This window comes from Drosophila ananassae, chromosome 2R, assembly GCF_017639315.1.
Source record: "Drosophila ananassae strain 14024-0371.13 chromosome 2R, ASM1763931v2, whole genome shotgun sequence".
NCBI lineage: Eukaryota > Metazoa > Arthropoda > Insecta > Diptera > Drosophilidae > Drosophila > Drosophila ananassae.
Genome location: NC_057928.1, coordinates 15,389,358 through 15,411,529, shown reverse-complemented (window position 1 = coordinate 15,411,529; position 22,172 = coordinate 15,389,358). Strand labels below are relative to the sequence as shown.

General features: G+C 43.3%; 9 protein-coding genes across 10 annotated transcripts; 1 reads left to right on the top strand and 8 right to left on the bottom strand.

Moving 5' to 3' along the window:
* Positions 1–207: 207 nt before the first annotated feature.
* LOC26515284 lies at positions 208–2,658 on the bottom strand. The gene is made up of 2 exons (XM_014910229.3): positions 2,450–2,658; positions 208–2,366 (listed from the first exon to the last, which is right to left on the bottom strand). The coding sequence occupies exons 1-2, from the start codon at positions 2,482–2,484 to the stop codon at positions 374–376; spliced, it is 2,028 nt and encodes a 675-aa protein (XP_014765715.1). The 5' UTR covers positions 2,485–2,658; the 3' UTR covers positions 208–373.
* A 106-nt stretch (positions 2,659–2,764) lies between these two features.
* On the bottom strand, positions 2,765–4,377 carry LOC6506713. 2 transcript variants are annotated; one of them, XM_032453880.2, is made up of 4 exons: positions 4,197–4,374; positions 3,962–4,059; positions 3,447–3,869; positions 2,765–3,388 (listed from the first exon to the last, which is right to left on the bottom strand). In XM_032453880.2, exons 3-4 carry the CDS (start codon positions 3,867–3,869, stop codon positions 2,918–2,920), a joined length of 894 nt encoding a protein of 297 aa, XP_032309771.1. In that variant the 5' UTR covers positions 3,962–4,059; positions 4,197–4,374; the 3' UTR covers positions 2,765–2,917. The 2 variants fall into 2 exon arrangements, with proteins under 2 accessions (XP_032309771.1, XP_014764876.1); XM_014909390.3 differs by having other exon boundaries at positions 3,447–3,886; positions 3,962–4,377.
* A 681-nt stretch (positions 4,378–5,058) lies between these two features.
* On the bottom strand, positions 5,059–7,145 carry LOC6506711. The gene is made up of 2 exons (XM_001957346.4): positions 7,004–7,145; positions 5,059–6,878 (listed from the first exon to the last, which is right to left on the bottom strand). Exons 1-2 carry the CDS (start codon positions 7,097–7,099, stop codon positions 5,205–5,207), a joined length of 1,770 nt encoding a protein of 589 aa, XP_001957382.1. The 5' UTR covers positions 7,100–7,145; the 3' UTR covers positions 5,059–5,204.
* Positions 7,146–7,358: 213 nt separating this feature from the next.
* On the bottom strand, positions 7,359–8,702 carry LOC6502788. The gene is made up of 2 exons (XM_014909126.3): positions 8,623–8,702; positions 7,359–8,563 (listed from the first exon to the last, which is right to left on the bottom strand). The coding sequence occupies exons 1-2, from the start codon at positions 8,633–8,635 to the stop codon at positions 8,082–8,084; spliced, it is 495 nt and encodes a 164-aa protein (XP_014764612.1). The 5' UTR covers positions 8,636–8,702; the 3' UTR covers positions 7,359–8,081.
* A 1-nt stretch (position 8,703) lies between these two features.
* LOC6506710 (retinoid-inducible serine carboxypeptidase) lies at positions 8,704–10,880 on the bottom strand. The gene is made up of 4 exons (XM_001957348.4): positions 10,660–10,880; positions 9,389–10,180; positions 9,146–9,331; positions 8,704–9,083 (listed from the first exon to the last, which is right to left on the bottom strand). Exons 1-4 carry the CDS (start codon positions 10,724–10,726, stop codon positions 8,788–8,790), a joined length of 1,341 nt encoding a protein of 446 aa, XP_001957384.1. The 5' UTR covers positions 10,727–10,880; the 3' UTR covers positions 8,704–8,787.
* A 363-nt stretch (positions 10,881–11,243) lies between these two features.
* LOC6506709 (retinoid-inducible serine carboxypeptidase) lies at positions 11,244–12,962 on the bottom strand. Its single transcript, XM_001957349.4, has 4 exons — positions 12,818–12,962; positions 11,939–12,724; positions 11,690–11,875; positions 11,244–11,632 (listed from the first exon to the last, which is right to left on the bottom strand). The coding sequence occupies exons 1-4, from the start codon at positions 12,870–12,872 to the stop codon at positions 11,337–11,339; spliced, it is 1,323 nt and encodes a 440-aa protein (XP_001957385.2). The 5' UTR covers positions 12,873–12,962; the 3' UTR covers positions 11,244–11,336.
* Positions 12,963–13,365: 403 nt separating this feature from the next.
* LOC6493264 (ras-related protein Rab-14) lies at positions 13,366–14,818 on the top strand. The gene is made up of 2 exons (XM_001957350.4): positions 13,366–13,668; positions 13,726–14,818. The coding sequence occupies exons 1-2, from the start codon at positions 13,489–13,491 to the stop codon at positions 14,182–14,184; spliced, it is 639 nt and encodes a 212-aa protein (XP_001957386.1). The 5' UTR covers positions 13,366–13,488; the 3' UTR covers positions 14,185–14,818.
* On the bottom strand, positions 14,258–15,795 carry LOC6506708 (vesicle transport through interaction with t-SNAREs homolog 1A). Its single transcript, XM_001957351.4, has 2 exons — positions 15,551–15,795; positions 14,258–15,489 (listed from the first exon to the last, which is right to left on the bottom strand). Exons 1-2 carry the CDS (start codon positions 15,642–15,644, stop codon positions 14,891–14,893), a joined length of 693 nt encoding a protein of 230 aa, XP_001957387.1. The 5' UTR covers positions 15,645–15,795; the 3' UTR covers positions 14,258–14,890.
* Positions 15,796–15,906: 111 nt separating this feature from the next.
* Positions 15,907–21,925, bottom strand: LOC6506707. Its single transcript, XM_001957352.4, has 2 exons — positions 21,640–21,925; positions 15,907–17,790 (listed from the first exon to the last, which is right to left on the bottom strand). Exon 2 carries the CDS (start codon positions 17,671–17,673, stop codon positions 16,132–16,134), a length of 1,542 nt encoding a protein of 513 aa, XP_001957388.1. The 5' UTR covers positions 17,674–17,790; positions 21,640–21,925; the 3' UTR covers positions 15,907–16,131.
* Between the last annotated feature and the right edge of the window lie 247 nt (positions 21,926–22,172).

Here is a 22,172-nt window from a genome sequence, read left to right as displayed (position 1 = left end):
AAACTAAGTTTTGTTAATTTGAAATTTAAAACTGGTTTCAGGCCTTAGCCAAATATTTTAAGAGAGGTAAACAATATTTTAAAACAAGTCAGGAGCACGGCCATTCATATTAAAGTAAGTTTTTGATGATGATTTTTAAAGAATTTCGACAATGGAATAAAGTTTCATATCCCAATTCACAAGTTTAAGAAAGAAAAATGCAATGTGTATATTCTACATAAACAAAGTTTTTATTATAAATAATAATGTTTAAAGTTTATATTTGAATCTACAAATTAGAGTCAACTGATTAACTAATGGCACTATCAGTTGCAGATCCTTAGGTGAGTATGCCAAATGTTATCTTGCTATTGCAGGATTCTTAAATAAGGTTTCATATGTTGAGCCCTTTTATTAGGCTAACGCGAAGTTTTTTAATGAGAATAAAAGCCTCTTCATTCGTGTGCCTTACGGAAAAATTCTCTACACTATCCAAAGTGTCCAAAATTTTTCCCAACTCGCACAATTGGCTTTCAGCAGGCATTTCTTTTGTGGTGGAGGAATCTTTAGAATTACATAGATTTTTGAACAATTTTGAGTACTGAACATCCGACAATTCCTGTAGTGCCATTTTACTGTTCCCCAAAACACTTGATGGTTTTTTAGTAGGCAATACTTTAATAGCGGTAGTAGTTAAACTACTACTAACCCGAGAATTAATAATTCGAACGCCCGAAGTTTTCGCTGCTTCTTGTGAGCTGCTCGCCAAACGATTCAATGAGTTCTGAATGGGCAATACTTTTATGGTTGGAGTGATTCGATCACTGACACCCAAACTCTTTGATGTTTCTTCTGTACTCTTCACCAATGCTCTCGATGGGTTCTGAATAGGCAATATTTTTATAGCAGGAGTATTCGAAGTGCTAATAACACGAGAATTACAAGTCTGAACACCCGTGCTTTTCACTGGTTCTTGGGTAATGCTCGGCGAAATTTTTATCGTGGTTGTAATTAGAGATTTACGAAGCTGAACACCAGAACCAGTCGATGGTCCTTGTTTACTTTTCGCCAATTCTTTCGATGGGTTTTGAATAGGCAAAACTTTCGTGGCGGGTGTACTTGTAATATTACCAAGTCGAAAATTGTTAATCTGAACTCCCGTAGTTTTTTGTATTTGTGGATGGACAATTTTTCCTGGATGGGTCGGGGTGGGTGTGATATGTGTTTTTTTTGTGGGTGGGATAATTGCCGCACTATCTCGAGGAATTTGAATCCGAAAAGCAGGTCTTTTCGCTGGGCCTTGTGAACTGTCCGATGTTGAGTTGCTTTCAGAGTGTTTTCGTTTCAAAACAACGACCGGTACTGCAGCTGGCGTTACAATGGGCTTAGTTAGATTCGCAGTAGTCGCAGGATCGGTAGGTTTGGGAGCTTTTATGAAAACTTCTTTTCCCAGAATGGCATTATTATGATTTTCCTGATTGTTCGCTAATGACCTGGGCTTTCCGTCTGCAATAAGTAATGGCTTTGGGAATATTTTTTGTGGTGCATTTTCAGTTTCTTTGAGACTTTTGCAGACTTGAATGATTTTTTGTGTATTGTTTGTAATTGATATGGTTTTCAAACCATTTAAAATATTTCCTTGTTTTGGGAGTGAAATATTGTGCTTTAATGCTGCGCATTGGTAATTCTCAGCTGGTCCAGTTTTAGAATTCAAGGGGGTAATGATTTTTGAAGGATGGGTAGATATGTGTGTATTTAATGCTTTCAGTTGTGGGTCTTCTTTTTTTGTAAGATCCTCCGGGAATTTCAATTTAATTTTGTTTAAGATCAGGGTTTTTTTTCCTGAACTAGTCATGGTATTCGTATTTTTCGAAGTCTTTTCCTCCGAAGAGCGAAAAGTGGTACTTGCACGTGGCTCTATCTTATTTTTGAATATTTCACTTCGATTCATCAATGTTTCCACAGAGGTCCTCGAACTAACTGAGTCCGTTTCGGGGATGTCCGAGATGCCATCGCGGGAATCTTCATTTTCTTCATCGCTGCAAAGATCAATTACTCCTTTGATGAAAGTTTCCTTGAAGTCGGCAGATCCAATGCCATCTGCTTCCTTCAAATCGCTGAGATTTTCAAATGATTCATTCCCTGTAGATGAAGACTCCTTTAGTTTGACTCCAGGTTTCTGATCAATATCCTTCTTGGTGCAGTCGCGGTTCCTCTGGTCTAGTTTCTTCAGCCAGCTATCAACCCAATTCATCAATTCAACGTACGACTCTTCAGGAAGAGATTTCTTTAGTTCCTCATTGCATTTTTTATCCAAAAAATGACCGTTTGGCCCTTTCTTAACCTTTAAGCTACTTCGTCCGGTGCGAAGCAAGTGCCTCCATGCCCTAAAATATAAATATAAAATATATTTAGAAGAATATATAGTCGGTCTAAAAATTTTAATATTAAACTGAACGATTGAACTTACACACAACTGTTTCCAATTTCACTGCACTTTAGCATTATGTGATGAGAAGGGGAAATATATCGCAATACATGAAGACAGCCTTGCTTTTTCTAGGAATTCCCGACTTTATTCAAAAATAAAGACGATATCAAGTTAAAACAATTTTTTAGTGGCATATGTATCAGCGGAGCTGCCAACCTATTCCATTGATATTATGTTGTGCGTTTTCCATCACTGGTAATCATATGTTAAGAATTTGAATTTTCAAAATTTGAAAAGTTTACAACTGTAGTCTACTTCTGAAATTTTTAATTACGACCAAAGATATGTATATTGGTTGGTTATTTATTATTTTTTTTATTCATAATCTTTGTTATTTGTGAATAGCTTTTTGTCACAAAAATTCAAAATCACTTTCGACTTATAGCATATGATAAACTAAGTTATATCTTAAAAAATACTTTACTTAAATTCAAATCTAGAATGTATTTAACTATACAGATGATTTCCCACGGTATTTCGTTGGTCTCCACGATTTATTCTTAGGTTACCCATACAGCCTTCAAACAATATATCAGCGATAGCTTTTCTGGCCAGGATGCGTTGAGTTGGGGCCATCTCCTCGTACTGAATGGCCCAGGATCTTGCCAGCACCTGAGATGCTTCACTTAGACTAGAATGATCCGGTCGCCTGCTGTTTTCGCATCTTGTTTTTGCCTCCCCATGCGTGGAACAGTCAGTATCCTTAGACGCCGAGATCTCCATATCATCGGCTTCCTCCTTGAGATCGCTGTGTTCTATTTCATTGGTTGTATTTCCCCCATCCGGTTCGATTATCTCAATTTTTGGACTCAAAAGGGAAGTCTCTTCGGATTTCTGGGATTCTAGATCAGGTAAATAGCTTTCGTTTTTGTCATTCATGTGCCAGTCCCCCAGGCCATCGGACGGATCCGGAATAACCTAATTTAAAGAACCAAATTTATGGTGGTACTATGATAGATGAATAAATTATACATACGCCTCTGTTTAATCGGAAAACCTGCTTTTGTTTATCGCCGTTTGACATCCGACCCTTTCTGCTCCTGTGCTGAAAGGTTTCCTGTGTGAGCAGGAAACCCATATAGTCGTAGAACCAGAGGGTCGGCTTGCAGAGATCCGAGTGCAGACCTAATTCCTTTTGCTTTAGAATACGCATCTGCTCACGCCTGTAGTTCGTCCTGAAGATATTAATTCGTCTTCCAACTTCCGTGCGTGTGGCGTTTGGCTGGATTTCCCTAAGTTTTGTTTCTAGCAGCTCGTAGGCTCTGTTTCTGAGCTCTTTGTTGCGGTAATTCACATGGTGGGCATCCCACAACTCCGGCATTCCTTGATAAAGAGCTAGGAACTCACGCCAAAACTGCCGCTTTCCAGCGCTGAACCGATCTGGGAGGGCAGATGCCATCTAATTTATCAAATTGACTTGTTTTTAATAAGGTAAAGATGTTATATACAATTAAATTAGCCATAATGGCGTAGAACAATAATAATATTTACCTTTTTTGTTTACTCCAAGCCAGTCAGCTGTTTTAGTTTTTCTACCGGCAAGGCCTGCCCACTCGTTTCAGTGTTGACTAACACGCGATTCAAATACCCTGTAATCCCCGTTGGTATGGGTTGTTCGCCAATGGATTGAATAAGATCGTGGTTTTGCGGAAAAATAGCACCAAAAGCCAAAAATCCAAGAAAAGCGAACTCGAAACTAACTAGTACCTTACTGAGAAGCACTTACTCTGGCTTGAACAGTACCTGTTCTCTCATCAAGCTCCAATCACGAACTGTACCGACTGCCGCTTGATGGAGATGAAAAAAGCGCCCCCGATGTGCATGTGTGTGACTCGATTGAATGATTGATTAGTTGGCATTGAATGAGCGGGAGTCGGGGTCTGTCCATACGTGTTTTGTTTTTGTGTTGGCCAACATGAACACACACACACCCCCAACGCTGAATAAGTCAATCAATCAAATGAAATTGAATGTCTTGGAATGCGCAATATTTCGATTGGGGGTGGGGGGCCATGGAATGAATTTGAATCCCCAGTTGATAAACTAGAACAGAGACTTGGATTCGCATTTAAACCACCATGCCGAATATTTAAAAATATTTTAAAACGAAAATAATGAGAACTCCCCCGCATGGCTGAGAGTAATAAAGGGGAGAGAACAGAGAAAACCTAGAACTCTGACCGAAAACTAAAGGCAGACATGCGCATTTCAAAACATTTTTTTTATTCAAGATTGCCCAATCTTGATTGTCGAGGCCTTGAAACCCCCCCAACAGCGCCAATATTAACAGAATATATTTATTTTCATTATTTTCATTATTTTCATCCGCAGCGAATACCTTCATGGATTGAGAAATCTCCTCCTGCCATTCGATTGAATGATTGACCCCCTTTGTTCCCTTGCATGTGTGTCTGTGTGCGTGAGACAGAGTGGGTGGCAGCCCACTGGTGGGAGAATGGTAAGAGCAGTCGGCGAGGTAAGGGCAGACATGCGCTCTCGGCGACAAAAAGGCAGCGCGTATAATTAGACGACTCTGCCCGTGAAAATGACACACCTGAGGTCATAGCAATAGGTTACCGAGAGTATTATACATTTTAATCTAGTTTATTTGGTTTTGGAGTTAAAAATTAAAATTGCCATAGACCTAGTGATTGATTTCATCCGACCGAATTGCATCTTCGAGATGTTACAGTTCCTTAAGCTTAACTTCTTTGGCAGGAGCTTCCGGTGCGTCCTACTCCGTTTTGTCGTCTATCTCCCGCATAACCTCATCGGCCCGTGTAATGAGGCCAATCAGCCGGTAGTTCTCCTTGTGGAGGGCAAACTCCTCCAGCAGCTTTAGGTACTTTCGGGCGTCTGCACAGCTGATGACACTGCTGGTTCCGCCTGTGGTGGATCCTTCTTCCGCCTGCCCATTGTTGTTGTCATCGTGGGCGGATTCATGGCGGCGTTTGCTCCCAGATCGGAGATGGCATGGCTTTTCAGTTATGGTTGGTGGGGAATTCCTTCTGTGTTGCCGCATCTGCTCAATGTACTCCATTTCGTCCTCGACATTTGCGGCTAATACCTCGGCCAGCGAGGTGACACTGGACCGACCGTTGTTTGCATCGTCGGTATCGTCGGGTTCCTGCTCCATTTCGGTTTCGTCTACAAATTCAGGCTCCTCTTTTATTTTCACCGATGAGAGGGTTTCCAACGACTGGTCCTCAGAATTTTCCATTTGAGCGTCAGGCTTGGCCTTTTCCAAATGATCAGTCTCTGGCTGCTCCTCCATTTCCTCCGTAGCGTCCTGTGGTTCAATTTTAATGTCCTTTTCGAGCTTGATTTCCACCTTGGGCGGCGGCACCACAGGACCCTTTTCCTGCTGCTGAGGCGACGGAATCTGGGTGATGCTCTGAGCCAGGGTCGCCAGTGGTATGATAGTCATTGTCATTGGTTGGGCAGCGCTCCCGCCGGTTTGGGGTGGCACAATGGGCGTTGCCAGGAGAACTTTTTGGGAGGTACCAGGCGGCGCATTGGTCTGCAGTGGCAACCGTACTAGCTGGGGCAACGGTTGGAGAGCTCTCGCGAAATTTAAATCACTTAGAGATGGCTTAATGTCCTCATCCTCATCTAGATCCTCCTCTCTGCCGCTGACATCGCCACCATCCACATCCACCTCGTCGTCCTCGCCATCGTCCTCACCCTCAATGCAGCTCCGGTGATTACTACTAAGCGGGCTGTCCAAACTAATCTCCTCACCATCCCCATCGTTTCCTGGCCCACTTTCGGGCATACACTCCGAAATAATATCTTTGACAATGTCCTTAATCTGCACTGAATAGCCTTGGGTGTAGCCGATTTTCAGCATCTTTGTTTCGCTATGATTAAGTCGGTAGGTGCGCCTGAACTTGTCACACCACTCCTGATGCGGGAAGAAGTGCGCCAGGCCCATGGAGCTTTTGAACTGCAGTGCCATCTTCTGGATGAGACCATCGGAGATGCTGAAATCCTTGTAGTACATCATGCGTCGGATCCAGTCGTAGACGGCTTTTCCTAGCATTGACACTCGCACCGTCTTGGTTTCCATCGTCCTGGCGTCCTGACTGCGGCGAGTTCGTTGCTCCCAGGCGTTCAAAATCTCCTGGCGTTGCTGCACGATCCTTTTGATCTGATCCGGACTGCAGTTGAAAATCCGGCCGACGTGCTTGTACACTGGGACCCGGTCGTACTCCCGCAACGCCGCCACTTTTTCGTTCAGTGCCAGCACATTTTTCCGCTTGATGCGGTTATCAAAGGCCACTTTTTCCGCTGCCGGCAGGCTGGACGTGGTTGGCATAGGGGGTGGGGTGGTGGATGCCGCCGTTGCATGTTGTCGTGGAGCTGACGCAGGCGCAGGAGCTGGTGTGAGGGCCTCCGCCTCGGAGCGCTGCAAGAAAAAAACAAATCGAGGATGGTCATCAAATACCCAAGAATTGGCCTCCTGGCCATTGGACATCAAATGTTTAGATTTCTCCCAGCACATGTTGTGTTATGGGTATGCTGGTGCCTTACCTTGCCCTTCTTATATTCCGCTTTGGCAGAGTCCTTGTGCTCCTTGTGGTCCTTCTGCTCCCTCTGTTGCAGTTTGCGTTTTTCGCGTATCCGCATTGTATGCGTTCTCCTTGTGCTTTCCTTGTGGGCCAAGCGCTATTTAAACGGCAATTTGTGTTTGTTTTCGTGTTCTGTTATTGCTGCGCCTGCCTCCCCCTTTTATGGCCGCCTTTAATGGTTGCTCTCCCGCAAGCACACCCCCTCCAAATACAGCCCCTTGTTCCTCTGTCCGTGTGTGTACGTCCGTGTGTGCGATGGCTACGATTATGCGCGTTGAGTTCCAACAAAACGTCGCCTCATTCAAGAATCATTTTCATCATTTGAGCGTCGTTTTATCGTTTTGTTTGCCCTTCCGTTGTGTTCGTTCAGTAGCCTTTGATTCCGTTCCGTTGCTGTTTAGCAGCACCGTGCTGATTGCAATTTTCCAACAGCCGATGCGTGCGATTTAATTTAGTTTTCAGATTCTGATGTGGACTAGTCGATGGCAAATACAAAAATAGCTGCCCCGCCGCTTATCTCTCGACCAGTGGTGCTCTCTTGCGAGTAGCATGCGCAACGTGGGCACCAAGGCAGCTAACCGGAGAGAGGGTGGCAATTGCTTTTTTTTCCGTGAGAACAAAAATCACACATACGCGTGCGAGAGTGTTGGTGCAGAGAGGGGTGCACTGCGCATGCGACAACTTTACTGTTACGGGTGTGATGTGGCCAACACCCGCAAACCGATCGCAATCACAAATCGGTTAAAAATATACCTATAAATACATACATATATATATTCCAATGAATTCTAAAATGAGATTTAAATATTGTAAATATCAACCATTTGGAAGTATAATCACCACAATTAAAAATAATAAACCGTTAAATTTTAAAAATGTTTGCCATTTGGTCACACTAATGTACTGTAATGCATCGATTTTGATTTGGAATAAAATATACTTGGAAAACACATATTTCTATGCTTTATAAATTAATAACATATGTATTAAATAAAATTAAAAGGTAAGAACAAATTTTATTTCACATTCCAGTCATCCCATCATAGTTCAAAGTCCTTATTGTCTGGCGGGTGCTTAAAAGCGTATTCTGCCTGCATTAGAAGTCCAATGGCGCGGTAATTATCCCGGAACATGGCGTATTCCTGGAGTGCGTGCAAGTGGTCCATGGCATCCTCGCATGACCTTATTGATATTTCCTCCATGCTGGATTGTTGCTTTTCTGGCAGTTCCCATTGATCCTTTTTTATAATGGCTGCCATCTGATTATAGAAACGCCATTTTGGCTGACATGAATCTGGATCACTTAATTGCTTCTTCCTAATTCGAAGATAGGTTTTCTTCAAGTTCCCGAATTTTCGATACAGCTTCGTGGCATCCACATCCACCACGCCCTGGTCTTTTAATTCTGTGACTATTTCCTCCCAGGCTGGATGGGTTCTGTCGGTCCAAAACAGTTCATCCTTCTCAGAACAGAGCGATAAAAACAGGTGGGTCACTCCTGGAAGCCACTTTTTTTCACTATCTGTTTTGGCGGTAAGGGGAAAACATATTGAGTTTTGGAAATTAAAACAAGCTACCTACATTTCTTTTCCATTTTGTCAGGCTAACTTCCCTTCTGTCGACAACTGAAAGTTTTTTCAGAATAATATTTCTAAGGTTATATGATTATTTCCAATTATTCCCAATATGATCTCTTTATTTATATAATTTGCTTTATTTTTTAGACAACTTTACAAGCTTTAAAAACTAACCAAAGTTGGTAAACAATCGCAGAATGTGGGACATAGCGGCAGGATTGTCAGCAGGAACCATATGACCAGCACGGTTAACCCAGAACATGCTAAAGTTTCCGGCAGTCTTTTCATATCCTTCAAGGACGCGATCAACTGTGATTCCCACACGGGAAGCGGCCTCATAGGACTTCTTATCGGTCCATTCCATATCGGAAATCCAGTTCACAGCACCCGGAGTAGCGCAGATGAGGTCGAGTCCTCCGGAGAAGACGCCCACTCTGACTGTAGTATTGCTGAGAAGTTCTCCAACTGTAAAATAAATAAAAAAAATCGTAAATATTTTCAAAGAAATATTTTTTTGAAAGGCTTACCAATGTCCACCGCGGGTTTCATGAAATCTCCCATCAGTTTAGTGAAGGTAGTGGCACTCTGGGCGCCCCACTTTACTCCGGTGTTGATACCCAATGCCTGGGTAACGGGACCCAGCATTAGATCCTCCAAAAGCTGATCCCTATCCTCGTCCACGTCGAACTTCACCAGAGTGCGGTACATGAGTTCTACAAAAAGAAATAAATAAATAAATATTGATTGAATGGTTGAGTGGAATAGTCTACCTTCAGGGGTCATGGTGTCTCGGGCCTTCAATCTGTACTGGTCGCCCAAAGTGGGGGTTTCCACATTGTAAAAGTCCACACCCTTGGACTCACGCAGCACCACCGACTGAGTGGAGCTCCACTGAAGGGTAGCCTGTGTCCATTTCTCGCGATCCACATAATCCTTCGTCTTCAAAGCAGATGCCTCAATTTTGTCATGGCCGTCCTGATCCACAATGCCTAGCTGCAGAAGGAACGGAGCCCAGGAGAGCACGGAATCGATGGGTGAGGTCCAGGGATCTCCCAGACCAACGGAAACCAGGTTGCTTTCGATCTCCTTTCGCTGAATGGCGTAATAGAGCTCCAGGGCGAATTCAGGGGCCATCTTGCCACCGTAGCTTTCGCAGAAAATGTGCAGCGGTACGGTTTTGAACTCTGGATGGTCGTTGTAGAAACCCTTCATTAGCTCGACCAAATCCAGAGCAATCTGCTTGTTGGTGGTGGTGTAGTAGGATGATCCATCGACGTAGCTGAACCCAGAGCCCACTGGATTGTCGATGAACATCACGTTCATGTCCTTCACCCACGTCCAGTCGCGGTAGCTACCGTCGAGCTTTAGGGGACCCAGCTCTTCAAAATTTCCATATCCTGTCGAGGAGGCACCTGGACCTCCTTGAAGCCAAATGGCCAGGGGTCGTTCGGTATAGTTGGTAACATTAGCAGTGGTGTAGTACAGCCAGTAGAACATATGAGCTCCGGTCCTAACATCAACAAAGTTCCAATCCTGTTCTCCAGATCCGTAACCCTTGCGAGCTGCCCAGGATTAAAGATAATAGAAATTATTTATAATAATTATTTCAAATTATTTAAAACTCCTTCCAGATAGACACCCTTTTATTGAAAAATCAATCTAGTTTAGGTACTTAAGTGCTATCTTCCTATTAATTATTTTAAGTGGATTCCAGCAACTTCTTTATAGCCAAGATAAGGTTAATTAGTTTTGATGTTTGATAAGCGCTTTAAATTAAATAATAAACTTAGATTGATATATTAAACATATGTGATCAAGTTTAAACATACACAGATATTACTGGAACACCATGGATCAAGAAGTTATAATATATATTTTAGATAATATAGTCTTATTTATTTTACATTCAAAGTTTTTGAAACACGTCGACTTTATTTTATGGATCACCTGCTGTGCAAGCCATGAAAGCTTCTGGCTTAGACCACTTTCTCGCTGATTAGCACCTTTGTAACTTTCCTGAGGGGAATACAAAACAACTCACCGCTGACAGAACCCAAGCTGGAAATTGCCAGTAGAGCTATTACTCCGATGATAGCCCGTCCGGCCATGTTGCACCACTTTTTCGAAGCTCAAAATGAAGTAAACCCGTGGAAACCCAACCGAACGCTTGGCAGTTTCACTGCCTTCTGATCACTACCAGAGCGGCCAGGTCGCAGGTAAGGTAAGGTGGCAAGCACCTGACACACCTGTCGTCTGCTTGCGGAATTCTTAATCTACGGTCGGAGGAGAAGTGTGTTTGTAGAGTATTTATGACCCTTCGGCGGACGATGACGCTGCTGCTTTGGCCAATATGTGTCTGTCACTTGTCTGTTTTGGCGAATCTTTTGGTCGTAAATTTGGCCGGAGCTTCTAAGCCACCCCAAAAATTGTGGCAGTGATTGCATTCCGTTATCTTGAGTGGGTTTTCCCGATACTTTTCAGCTCCGGTTGCAGTTTATCCCACGTGACATGTCTCTAGGATTGAGGTGTCTTGTGTCATTTTAAAAACTGATAAAAACAGACATTATAATAAATTTTAAGCTAGGGGAAGGTCTATTTCTTATCCATAACATTAAAATCAAATAGTATATTTGATAAGTACTCGCATTTTATTAATTAACAAATTAGAAAAATTTTATTTTATAAATCATTTCAAATAGAATGAAGAGCAAAATATTTTTATCCAAAGTTTGTAAACTGACGCAGCACATGGCTCATAGCAGCTGGATTATCCGCAGGAGCCATGTGTCCACTTCGGTTGATCCAGAACATGGTGAAGTTGCCGCCAGACTTCTGATAACCCTCCAAAATTCGATCCACACTAATGGCGTTTCGTGGAGCTTCAAGATATTCGCTTCTCCTGCTCCAATCCAGCTTGGCGATCCAGTTCACGGTACCAGGAGTGGCACAAATCAAGTCCAGACCACCCGAGAACACTCCCACCTTAAGTGGTGTCTTCTCCAGTAATTCATTCACTAAAAATTATACCGATACGCTATGAAATGGATTTAATAAGAGGATGAATATGTTACCTATGTGAATGACGGGTTTCATGAAGTCGGTTCGATGGATATCAAAAACACTACCACTCTGCGATCCCCAGACTACATTGGAGGGAATTCCCAGGGTCTCAGCAACGGGTCCACGCATCAAATCCTCCAGTATTTGTGTACGATCCTCATCCAAGTCGAACTTAACCATCGTGCTGTAAAGTCGTTCTAAAATGAAAATTAGAAAAATCTATATTTCAGGGAGATCATAAACCAGAATTGGAACCTCACCCTCAGGACTCAATCGAAGATGCCTCTGGTAGCGACCACCCTCCGTCACCTTCAGCACATTGTAGAAATCGACTCCCTTGGAGGCTTTCATTACCTCCCACTGAGTGTTACCCCACTGATAGGTGGCCTGAATCCAACGCTCTTCCTCGACAAGCTGGGCCGTCAAATTGGCAGCTTCCTGAATGGCATTATAGCCATCATGGTCCACTATTCCGAGCTCCTTCAGCAGAGGTCCCCAGGCCAAGACGGAGTCAATGGGCGATGTCCAGGGATCGCCCAATGCCACTGATGTAAGGTTGCTATTTATTTCACCGCGCTCCTTGGCATAATACAGTTCCAGAGCGAATTCCGGAGCCATCTTGCCACCATAGCTCTCGCAGAAAATATGAAGGGGTACTGTCTCAAATTCCGGGTGGAGTTTATAGAAACCCTTCATCAGTTCCACCAGGTCGAGGGCGATTTCGTTATTAGTGGCTGTGTAATACGCCGTATTATCAACGTAGCTGTAGCCACTTCCCACGGGATTGTCGATAAATAAGACATTCATGTCCTTCACCCACGTCCAGCTGCGCCAATCGCCGTACAAATCAACCGGACCCAGTTCCTCGAAGTTTCCATAGCCCGTGGAGGAGGCACCCGGCCCTCCTTGTAGCCAAATGGCCAATGGCCTATCCGTGTAGCTGGAAACATTGGCGGTGGTGTAGAAGAGCCAGTAGAACATGTGGGCACCGGGACGGACATCAACATAGCCCCAATCCTGCTCACCCGGCCCGTAACCAGGTTTCCCTATGGTACGAAAATATCTTTCAATAAATAACTTCTATCTATAGCCGCCACGTTCGTTATTCCTGGAGATAGTTTTTGATTTATGGCACTTACCTTGGGCCAAAGCCACCAAACAGGCCAAGAACGTTACCAGCAAAGGCGACATCATCAACTACTAGTGATAGTGCGGTGTCCGTCTTTATTTAAAGGAAACCCCATTATCAGTAACATAAACTACTTAAACTTATGTAATAAAAGTGACAGAATTAAAAACAATAAATGATCGAACTAGTTCTAGTTAATGTTTAAAGGAAAGGATTATAAAAAATAAATTTAATTAACTTTTAAAACTTCAAGTTAATTGTGAGTTTAATTTTTAAGAAAACTATACTGTCATATAAATTTCCTAGAAAACATCTAATTGATTACTAGTTAGTACCTTGATTTGTTTTTAATTTATTGGGATATAACATTTAAGTTACAAGACTTGTTAAAAGGATTATTTTTTTAAATTAAAACAATAAAATATTTATATAAAAATAAGAACATTTTTTGAAATTAATAATCTCAATTCGTAAAATTAGTAACTGTCATTTAATTTTATCAAATTTGAACGGACGACCATCGATAAGGTTGGGCAACTAGGTGGCAGCACTGGTCGATTGATTGTTTTTGCTGGAACAGCTGTTGGGAACATTGTTGTTGTCCTCTTTGTGTCTGGCAGGTGCAAAATAATTGGATTATCTTTGGATAAATCAAAGCAAAGCCTATCACCCACCAAGAATATGGCCACGGTGCGCATTCCTAAGCAGAAAGTAATCCTTTGTGGGGATTATGGAGTGGGCAAAAGTTCCCTATTCCGGCGCTTCGCCACAAACACCTTTGTTACGGACACGGATAGGAAGTCCACATTGGGATTGGATCACATTGATCGAGAATATAGCGTTAATGAAAAGCAGATCAAGGTGAGATCATTACCTCTTAAGAGCTAATCAATAAACTAAATAAACTATCCTCGGCAGCTCCAACTTTGGGACACTGGTGGCATGGAGCGCGTAGCTTCGGTGACCTCTTCATACTACAAATTCGCCGAGGGTGCCATCCTCGTCTTTGCTCTGGACAACGCCGCCTCGTTTCATTCCCTCTCCCAGCACCTGCTGGATATTGTGACATATGCGGAAAATGCGAAAATCTTTATCTGCGGCAACAAAAGCGACTTGGAGGGCAGAGAGCCCGAAGTGAGTGATGAGGAGGTGGAGGCATTCTGCGAACAGTGTCATTCCCTGATTAGTGCGACCTACAAAACCTCCTGCCGTAGCGGTGCCGGTGTGGAGGAGATGTTTCGTGACATTTCACGGCAACTAGTCCATGCCAATCGATCCAAGATGGAGTTGCAGGCTCTGGAGCAAAAAAGCTTCCAAGTGGATTCAGCCTCCGATGCTGCTGTTAACGAGGAGGATGCCTCTTCTTGTGGTTGCTAGCAGTTGGGGAACATTGAATTTGGCTAGGTAAGAGTTTAATCTCCTGGCTAGGTTCAATGGGAGCGCAGAAATGTATTTTTAATAGTTTTGTTTATTTATTAACACTTTTTGGCTATGCTTATGGTTTTTAGATACACATTAATTTCGAATTTACATGAAATATGTACGTCCCGAAAGTGAATACGAGTCATAGAATTAAATATTTTTATCCTGGCGCCACTAGATGCCAAAAAATTAAGGAGAGCCTTCACATGGTTATTATGATCATCATAGTTATGATGATTTTCAGCGTTTACATTTACAATTATTTATTGGCTATAGAAGGCTCCTCCTTTACATATACGTAGAACATGAAGTAGGATTGGTCGAAAGGATGCATTAAGAAACTAGATAACTGAAGAAAATTATAATATAATAATTTAGTGAGCTAAGGAGATATTTTGGAATATTTTGAATATTTATATTTAAGATAATAATCCAAAAAACACTTTGCCACACCAATGACACTTTGTGAAACGATCAGTCCCGACCTAGAACAGATTAGTGCGTAAGTATACAGCTTTCTTCCACATTATATCTCATTAAGATAAAATATGTATTCTAAACAATAAATAATCACCTCACAAAACTGGAATGGGCTAACGTAATTTTCGCTAAGCTTGGGCTACCATTGAACTATAAGTTAATAGCTTTTGGGTTGGGTTAATTACAAAGTGACGGGGCTGGAAGAGCTCGGTGCAAAGGTTAAATACAGACTCACACCAACAGCGACCACAAAACAAACACCTACGCCGTAAAGGACTACCTTTTCGCGGAGAGCTCTCAACATCATAGTGTTAAGGGTGCGGGACGCTCTTCCAAGCTCCGCATTGGTTTCTCTTAGCCGAGCTCTAGCTCCCTGGAGTGTCTCCCGCTGGTGATGCAGGTCGTTTAGGACCTGTGCTCCCATTTGCTCTGTTTCCAGCGCAACGCGATAGCCTTCGGTCAGTCGGTTTCCCGTTCTTTCGATCCTCTCCGAGTTGTCCAGCAGTCGTTGGCGCTGATCCGTGCTGATGGACACATCCTCATAGCTGTCACCCAAATCTAGCGTTGTAAACGTATTCGCCTGGGATCGCTGTTTGTCTCTCGTTTGCCTGTACTCAGCTTGAAGACGCTTAAACTCCGCTTGGGCCACCTGCAGTTTCCCATTGAAGCTGGTTCGTTGGGCAGGATTCAGCTCCCTCACTTCAAGTCCCATTTGCTCAAGAAGCTCTTGGGCCTCTGGAAGACTAGTATCAATCTTCCCACACAATTCATGACGTTCACCTGCGTTTTTAAGTGCATATAAACATAACATTCTGTCATGAGAAATATATTATACACTCACTATTGTTACTCTGCTGTTGCAACCGTCCAATATGGGCCGTAATTTCAGCTATAAGTGCTGCATACTGCTGCTCGTATTGATCCAGCAGCGACATTTGTACGGTAGTTTTCCAGACCAAGGCTTAATTATGTCTTTTTTAAACTATGTTCTAATTTTTCGCTGAAAAACGTAAACATTGATCAAAAGAGACCTTGCTGCGCCAGTTGCAGTAATCCGAACATAGTGTGACCATATCCGGACGAAATCAGCGTTGCCACACTAGCTTAGAATTGAGATTCAAAATTTCCTTGTATATTTCCCAGTAAAAGTACAAGATTCTAAAAAATTCCCCATTTTTCTTTTTTAAAAAGTTTTCAGAGTGCAAATATATATATTTTTAAAATCAAATTTATTTTTTATGTTATTTTAGTTAATAAATTAATTCTTTATTTGTAACTTAGGTAAATGGAGATTCTTTCCACTAATATTACATAACTCAGTTAATAGTTGGACAAATTAGTAATACTATTTGATACATATGTACATTGTTCATCACATTTGGTTTTATGCTCTATAAATTGGTTAAGATCTCCTAACGAATCTTAACCGTCGGCCAGCGTTGCCTTGTCCCCTTTGCGAAGCACCAATTCCAGCTGGGAGAGCAGACCAATTGCCCGGAAATTCTCCTTCAAGAGCACAAAATCTTCCAGCGGCTTAAGATATTCCAAGGCTTGTGTATAGCTATCCAGTTCCTTAAGAGAAGCCAAGCTATAACTCCCCTCGGGTTCTGGGGATGGATGACCATTTGTGTGTCCACCTCCCCCATTGGCAATTTTTTTCGGCGATGAGGGCGTAGAGGCCGGAGCACCTGGCGCAGGAGAGTCCTTGCCCTTCATTGAGGATGCTGGAGTGGACTTCCCACTCAGTCCGCCATTCCCCTTTGGAGCATTCTCCTTACTACTGGCACTGTCTCTTCCTCCACAGTTGTTATTATTCTGCTCCTTAGGACTCGAACTCCGGCTATCCTTGCTTATCAAAGTAGATTCGGCCTGCGGTATTGTTGGTGAGGTGGCCGACGAGTTGATTTCCTGGACTTCATCGTCGTCAAGTGATTCTATTTTTGGCCTCTTAGCTAATTGCACCGGTTGGAACGGACTAGCCCTTTGGGTGGATCCGTTCGGGGGCAGTTGGGGCTGAAAGGGTTCCCTTTGGGGAAACGGTGGCTGCTGCTGCATCTGTTGCTGCTGTTGTTGCTGTTGCATTTGCTGCTGCATCTGCCGCTCAAAGTAAAAGTCATTGAAGCCGGCAAATCCTGGGTGCGGTGGATGACCTGGATGTCCGGGAAACGGAGGCCATGGGTGGCCCAATTGCTGCTGCATGTGTTGTTGTTGAAGGGCAAAGTGCTGCTGCTGTTGTTGTTGCTGCTGCTGCTGCTGGACGACGTCCTGACTGTCGTCATCCTCTTCGTATTCCCCATACTGTTGCATGTAGTTCACATATTGCTCGGGCATTTCGTCCAGTTTCGCCACTCGTTCAGCGCTAGCAGGCGGAAATAGATGCGCCAGATCTTGAACTATATCCGGGATCCACAATGATGTCCCCAGGGCCTTCAGCTGATTGGTTGCCAGCTTCTGCGCAAATCCCTGGAGATGCGTCTCCCTGAAGCGGTTTAGCCAACGATTGTCTGCGATGAAAGAGGTGCTTCCGATGACCTGCCTAGCATTCTCCGCCTTGTCCTTGATCATTCCGTGTGTGATGCTTCCCCTCAGCTGGGGATTAATGTTGGCCCTAACCAACCACTCGTACACCACCGCATTTATGTAGGCGCACTTCCTGCTTCTCTCAATCTCTTCCACCATCGCCTGCTGCTCCACGGCCTCCAAGTTCGATGGCACCTCGAGCCTAAGTGTGGGCAAGGCATTGGACTGAAGCCTGCGACCACCCAGGACACTGGGATCAAAGTGCAGAGCACACACTACTGGCTTCTTAAACGGCACTATCCTGCGCAAGGAGGCATGGCACGCCTCCTTCCAAAGCTTGTGGAAGGGGTTCTCCGGACGAGGAAAGGCAAAGAACTGCATGCTAGGATGCTGGCGTGAGTTGGACAAACAGCCGATGATGCAGCAACGCCGAATGGTCGGCATCTCGGGCTGCGGAATTGCGTGCTGATGGCCCCGAATTTTAAATCTTTAGGAGCTGGCGTTGCTGACGCTTCGCCAAGCCAACGAATGAAAGAAAAAATCAAAAAAGGCCACCCGGATCTGAAAGAAAGAAAGGAAATTTGTTAGATTGCGTTGGTTGACTGAAAGTAATTACAAATAACAAAATTTTCCCTTATTTTGTGTTTTGAATAAGCCGTTTTTGACAAAAAAACAAAAAAAAAAAAAAAAAAAGGCCCTGACAAAAGCGTAACGGTCTGGTAGCTTTTCGACAACAGGTGCTGGATTTGAATTTGAAATTTAAATCTAGGACTAGCCGTTATAAATAACATATTTGGTTCAATTTTTTTAAAACTATGCATAAAATATAATTCATAATTAATTGTAAGTTTTTGCGGTTTATAATATATTTAATAAGTTCCATCATAACCATTACAATTATTAACAAAGAAGAGAACTTGTAGCTTCTTTCTACACGTTCTTTTTACTTTCTGCCTAGAAATTCAACTGATTAAAATTGAAAAAAATCCCCAGCTGAATCTAGATTCCAAGAAATCCGATATTTCCATGATTTAAGTGAATCAGACATTTGAGAAACCCGGAGGAAAACTATTTCATTGTTTGTATACATATACAAAGCTGAAACGTTTCAAGAGGTCAATAAAATGACTCATCAAATTGAAGCGGCCCAAATATGTATGTATATCGATCGGAGATATATTGAATATCTTGATAAAGACGACCTCAAAACATACAATAAGAATAAAGCTCATGTTAGTACGCTTTTAAACCACAAAACCTCCGAATTTCTATATCAGGGTATACCCACTCACTTAAATTTTTTCGTATAGCTACATTTATTTGGTAGTTTTGTTATAAAAACGAACGATATGGCCGGGCCCCCTTTCGAACGCCCCCAGATTTTTAGATCTGTAGAGATATGTACTTTTTGGCTGAGTCATCAAGTCAGAGATCCGATGAAACCGATCCGAACCAACCCGAATCGACGAGCAGTGACCCACCTGCCTGACTCAGAGCCGGTCTTTGGATTAGCACAGTTCCCCTGAGATTCTGGTAAAGATGACTTAATACGAACAACATGTCCGTTTCTAAAAAGACTATAAACTTTCCCCCTTTTACTAGCGAGAATTCTGCTGATCAGGCAAGGGGTCTTAAATATCACACCAAGGGTATGTGAAGCCCAAATATCGTAAATATAATCCGGGAAAATGGATAATAATCCCTTATTGTCATAAAGTTGATCATTATAACACCATTAATTGCTTTTCGTGCAAAAACCTAAACGACGGAATAGTCTATAATTGGCTTATGGGTTATAAACCATTACAAAGAGTGTCTAATATATCAGAGTCGGAATCTTTGTTTAGATTCATTTTGCGGTTGCTAGAGATTTTCTGCTTATTTAACATTCTAGGTATGTACCACGTACATCCGGGGGTTAGGCTTTGTTTCGTCCCACAGCATCCTTCCTCTTCTTTAGCTGTTGACACGGATTTACGGAATTGGGTTTTATCTTCGGGCCCAGCCAGCTTAGGGGTTGCTCACTGTTTCATCTCTATCTCTTTTTGTCAGACCTCTTCAATAGCTTCCACCCTCCACGCAGCTGTTCGCTGCTTAACTTGGCAAAGTTTTTGCGCCGGAAACTTCTTGGCAGCAGCGCTGCTAGCGTTGCCAGCGCCCGAGAAGTTCCACCTCCCGAGAACCCCGAGAAGCCATGGCAAACCGAGCCAAACCAAACCAAGCCAAGCCAAACCCGGCTGAATCAGACCCAAGTCCACAGAACCCTTCCACTTTCCATCTTGAAGATACTCGCACCTTGACACACAACGCGACTGCGCTTCGTCTATGCTTCGGGTATATTTCTTAGAGTGTATCCGTGTGTGTTTGGGTGTGCACATCCGTACGCACACCATGCCACACTCTAGTGCACTACACCATCAATTCCAATTCAAATCTCCCCTGACTGACTCGCTTTATAAATGGTTTTATATTTCCTTTTATGTCGCTCTCTATGGCCCAAGCTATGGCTATGGCTCCGACTCAGAGTATAGCCATATAGTTACAGCCAAGGACAAAGTTCTAGTGCCTAAAAAAGCACTATGATCTAACAGGTGTTCAATTTAAAGGTTATAAAGAATCTTATTTAAATATTATTTATTAAGTGCAATATATGTTCCTAAAACAACATATATTTTGTTGCAAATATCCTTAACCTTTCTTAGCCTTTCCTAAAAATGTTTTCATTATCTTGCCCGCGAGTGTAAATAAATATATAGCACAGCTTCAGATGCGGATGTTGGACGTAAACGTGGACGTGAATGTAGCTACAAGTACGAGTATCTCAACATCTCAGCTCGCTCAGTTCGCCCGTTCTTTCCTTTCGTTTCGTTTCTTTCCCTTATATCGATTGGCACTTTATCTTAATCGCCTCGAGAGTTGTCCCTCGCCTGCCCCCGGGGGAATTTCGCTCCCCCCCATTACCTCAATGGGTCCTGCGTCCGTTTTCCCTCCCACAGAATCACCCTAATGGCTGCCTATGTCGGCGTCGCTGCCAGCAGCTCCTGGCAGCAGAATCTCGGTCTCTACGTGAAATTTCGTGCAGAGCCATTATCTTCGGAGCAATCAAGATGATGCCCCAGTCCTGGTCCCGGACCCGGACCCCAAGACCAAACCCAGTTCCGAGCCAGGCTGAACTTCAGTTTGAGTTCCCTTTGTTAGTCACATATCTTTTGTATCTCAGTATCTTAATATCTCAGGCATTGTTCGCCTAGGAAGTTTTCTGCCCGGTTTCGGGTCGGTTTTTTTTTTGGCTCGGTTCGTTTCTACGTTCTACTCTACCTAACATTTACCATCTTTAGCCTTACCATCATCCACCTCATTGCCCTTTTGTCCATAGTTCGTAGTCCGTAGTCCGTAGTTTGTAGTCGTCGCCCTCCCGACATACCTCCGCAATGGGATTTAGCTGGTACTTTTGGGTTTCACTCGGTTCACGATGTCAGGTAATTTTGCGATTGGTTTTCTGTTTTCAGTTTTCAGTCTTGGGCTCGGGGCATGAGTTTACTTATTTATCGTATATCTCAAGGTGGTTTGGTTGGACCTTTTTGGGCTGGTTTAGCGGCGCATAAATGGATGTTATATATCGTAGCTCGGCATGCCTCGAATCGGATTTGTGTCTGTATGTCTGCATTTTCGTTCAGATTCGAGGGGAAGATATACTCATGGGAATAAAGAAACAGACTATGCCAGATACATACTGTGGTTATATATTATGTGTGCTTGTATCTCAGTTTTTTTGTCTATGAGGTCATTAATGTGAGATATGGATAGAAAATGAGGGGGCATTATGTTCGTTTTAATTTTTATAGCTTTAAATAGTCTTATTTTTATTCCAAATATACTTAATAAATGAACCATTTAAAGGATTATTTTATAGTTGTCATTTAGTCCAGTCTTTGATTGTCCTTTACCGTTTCAAGGACCCTCAATTGGCGCCAAATCCGCGGGCAATGTCCGCTTATCACACCCCCCACCGGCACACACGCCTACAAAAAAAACAACAACAACAACAACAAGTAAATAAACAGCTAAAATAAAACAAATGCAAAAAACCAAAACAAACCTCGCCGCTAGCGTCGACTTCGCAGCCACCGCGACGTCAAAACAAAAACAAAAGCGGGCATTTTTAAACGGCACCAACACACTCTCCCACCCACAACCCCAATCCACCCACTCACACACACACAAACACGCAGACAGTTTCGTCCTTTTGCGGCATGCAAATGTGTTTTTTTTTTTTTTTAATTGCACATACAAGAACAACAACATAGGCAGGATGGGGCGCCGACAGCGACGCGACAGAATCTCAAGACCCCGTTTGTTTACATCGCAAACAATGCACATTACGCATTCGCACAGTGGTACGGTACTCACTTCCAGAGCAACGAATCGTTTCGGCGGATCGGCCTGCAGATATATCCACATGCAGCCCCGACAATCACTATTGTATCTTTCGGATAGCGCCCTCTATATATGCGGGGAGCGATTCGCGATGGTATTTACTACACGAGAGGGGAGGGAAAAAGCTTCGTACGCGCTGCGAGAACCGCATCCAACGAACGTTCAGCACAGAGTGAAGCCGGAGTCGTCTACAGGCAGTGGCAGAGTAGTCACTGCTACAGCTACAGCTATAGCCACAGCCCAACCAACTCGACGAACGACCCGACCGACTCGTTTTTCCCATCTATAGGAAATATTTAATCCCAAACAAGCCATGCCAAACCAAAAACCTAAGGCAACCAGCGATGAGGCGGCGACTGCAGCAGCGGCCGAGGCAGTGGCAGAGGCAGCGCAGTTGCTGCGCAGCAGCAGCTCAGACATTGGCAAGGACGGTGCTTGGAACGCAAGAATCTCTTAAACTGAGATGCCAAAAGGTATCTCAGGGGATGAAAAGATATATTTGTATC

What these genes read in the sequence shown, in the direction of transcription:
- LOC26515284 (XM_014910229.3), bottom strand. Translation starts at nt 2,484, where the DNA reads ATGCTAAAGTGCAGTGAAATTGGAAACAGTTGTGT. An exon ending in GAAATTGGAAACAGTTGTGT is followed by an intron (nt 2,367 to 2,449) that starts GTAAGTTCAATC and finishes TTTATATTTTAG; the next exon opens with GGCATGGAGGCACTTGCTTC.
- LOC6506713 (XM_014909390.3), bottom strand. Translation starts at nt 3,869, where the DNA reads ATGGCATCTGCCCTCCCAGATCGGTTCAGCGCTGGAAAGCGGCAGTTT. An exon ending in TTTTCCGATTAAACAGAGGC is followed by an intron (nt 3,389 to 3,446) that starts GTATGTATAATT and finishes TCTTTAAATTAG; the next exon opens with GTTATTCCGGATCCGTCCGA.
- LOC6506711 (XM_001957346.4), bottom strand. Translation starts at nt 7,099, where the DNA reads ATGCGGATACGCGAAAAACGCAAACTGCAACAGAGGGAGCAGAAGGAC. An exon ending in CGGAATATAAGAAGGGCAAG is followed by an intron (nt 6,879 to 7,003) that starts GTAAGGCACCAG and finishes TTTTTCTTGCAG; the next exon opens with CGCTCCGAGGCGGAGGCCCT.
- LOC6506710 (XM_001957348.4), bottom strand. Translation starts at nt 10,726, where the DNA reads ATGGCCGGACGGGCTATCATCGGAGTAATAGCTCTACTGGCAATTTCC. An exon ending in CAGCTTGGGTTCTGTCAGCG is followed by an intron (nt 10,181 to 10,659) that starts GTGAGTTGTTTT and finishes AATCCTGGGCAG; the next exon opens with CTCGCAAGGGTTACGGATCT. An exon ending in AGACACCATGACCCCTGAAG is followed by an intron (nt 9,332 to 9,388) that starts GTAGACTATTCC and finishes TTCTTTTTGTAG; the next exon opens with AACTCATGTACCGCACTCTG.
- LOC6506709 (XM_001957349.4), bottom strand. Translation starts at nt 12,872, where the DNA reads ATGATGTCGCCTTTGCTGGTAACGTTCTTGGCCTGTTTGGTGGCTTTG. An exon ending in TCTTCGATTGAGTCCTGAGG is followed by an intron (nt 11,876 to 11,938) that starts GTGAGGTTCCAA and finishes TTTTCATTTTAG; the next exon opens with AACGACTTTACAGCACGATG. An exon ending in GAAACCCGTCATTCACATAG is followed by an intron (nt 11,633 to 11,689) that starts GTAACATATTCA and finishes TATAATTTTTAG; the next exon opens with TGAATGAATTACTGGAGAAG.
- LOC6493264 (XM_001957350.4), top strand. Translation starts at nt 13,489, where the DNA reads ATGGCCACGGTGCGCATTCCTAAGCAGAAAGTAATCCTTTGTGGGGAT. An exon ending in TTAATGAAAAGCAGATCAAG is followed by an intron (nt 13,669 to 13,725) that starts GTGAGATCATTA and finishes TATCCTCGGCAG; the next exon opens with CTCCAACTTTGGGACACTGG.
- LOC6506708 (XM_001957351.4), bottom strand. Translation starts at nt 15,644, where the DNA reads ATGTCGCTGCTGGATCAATACGAGCAGCAGTATGCAGCACTTATAGCT. An exon ending in GCAACAGCAGAGTAACAATA is followed by an intron (nt 15,490 to 15,550) that starts GTGAGTGTATAA and finishes TTAAAAACGCAG; the next exon opens with GTGAACGTCATGAATTGTGT.
- LOC6506707 (XM_001957352.4), bottom strand. Translation starts at nt 17,673, where the DNA reads ATGCCGACCATTCGGCGTTGCTGCATCATCGGCTGTTTGTCCAACTCA.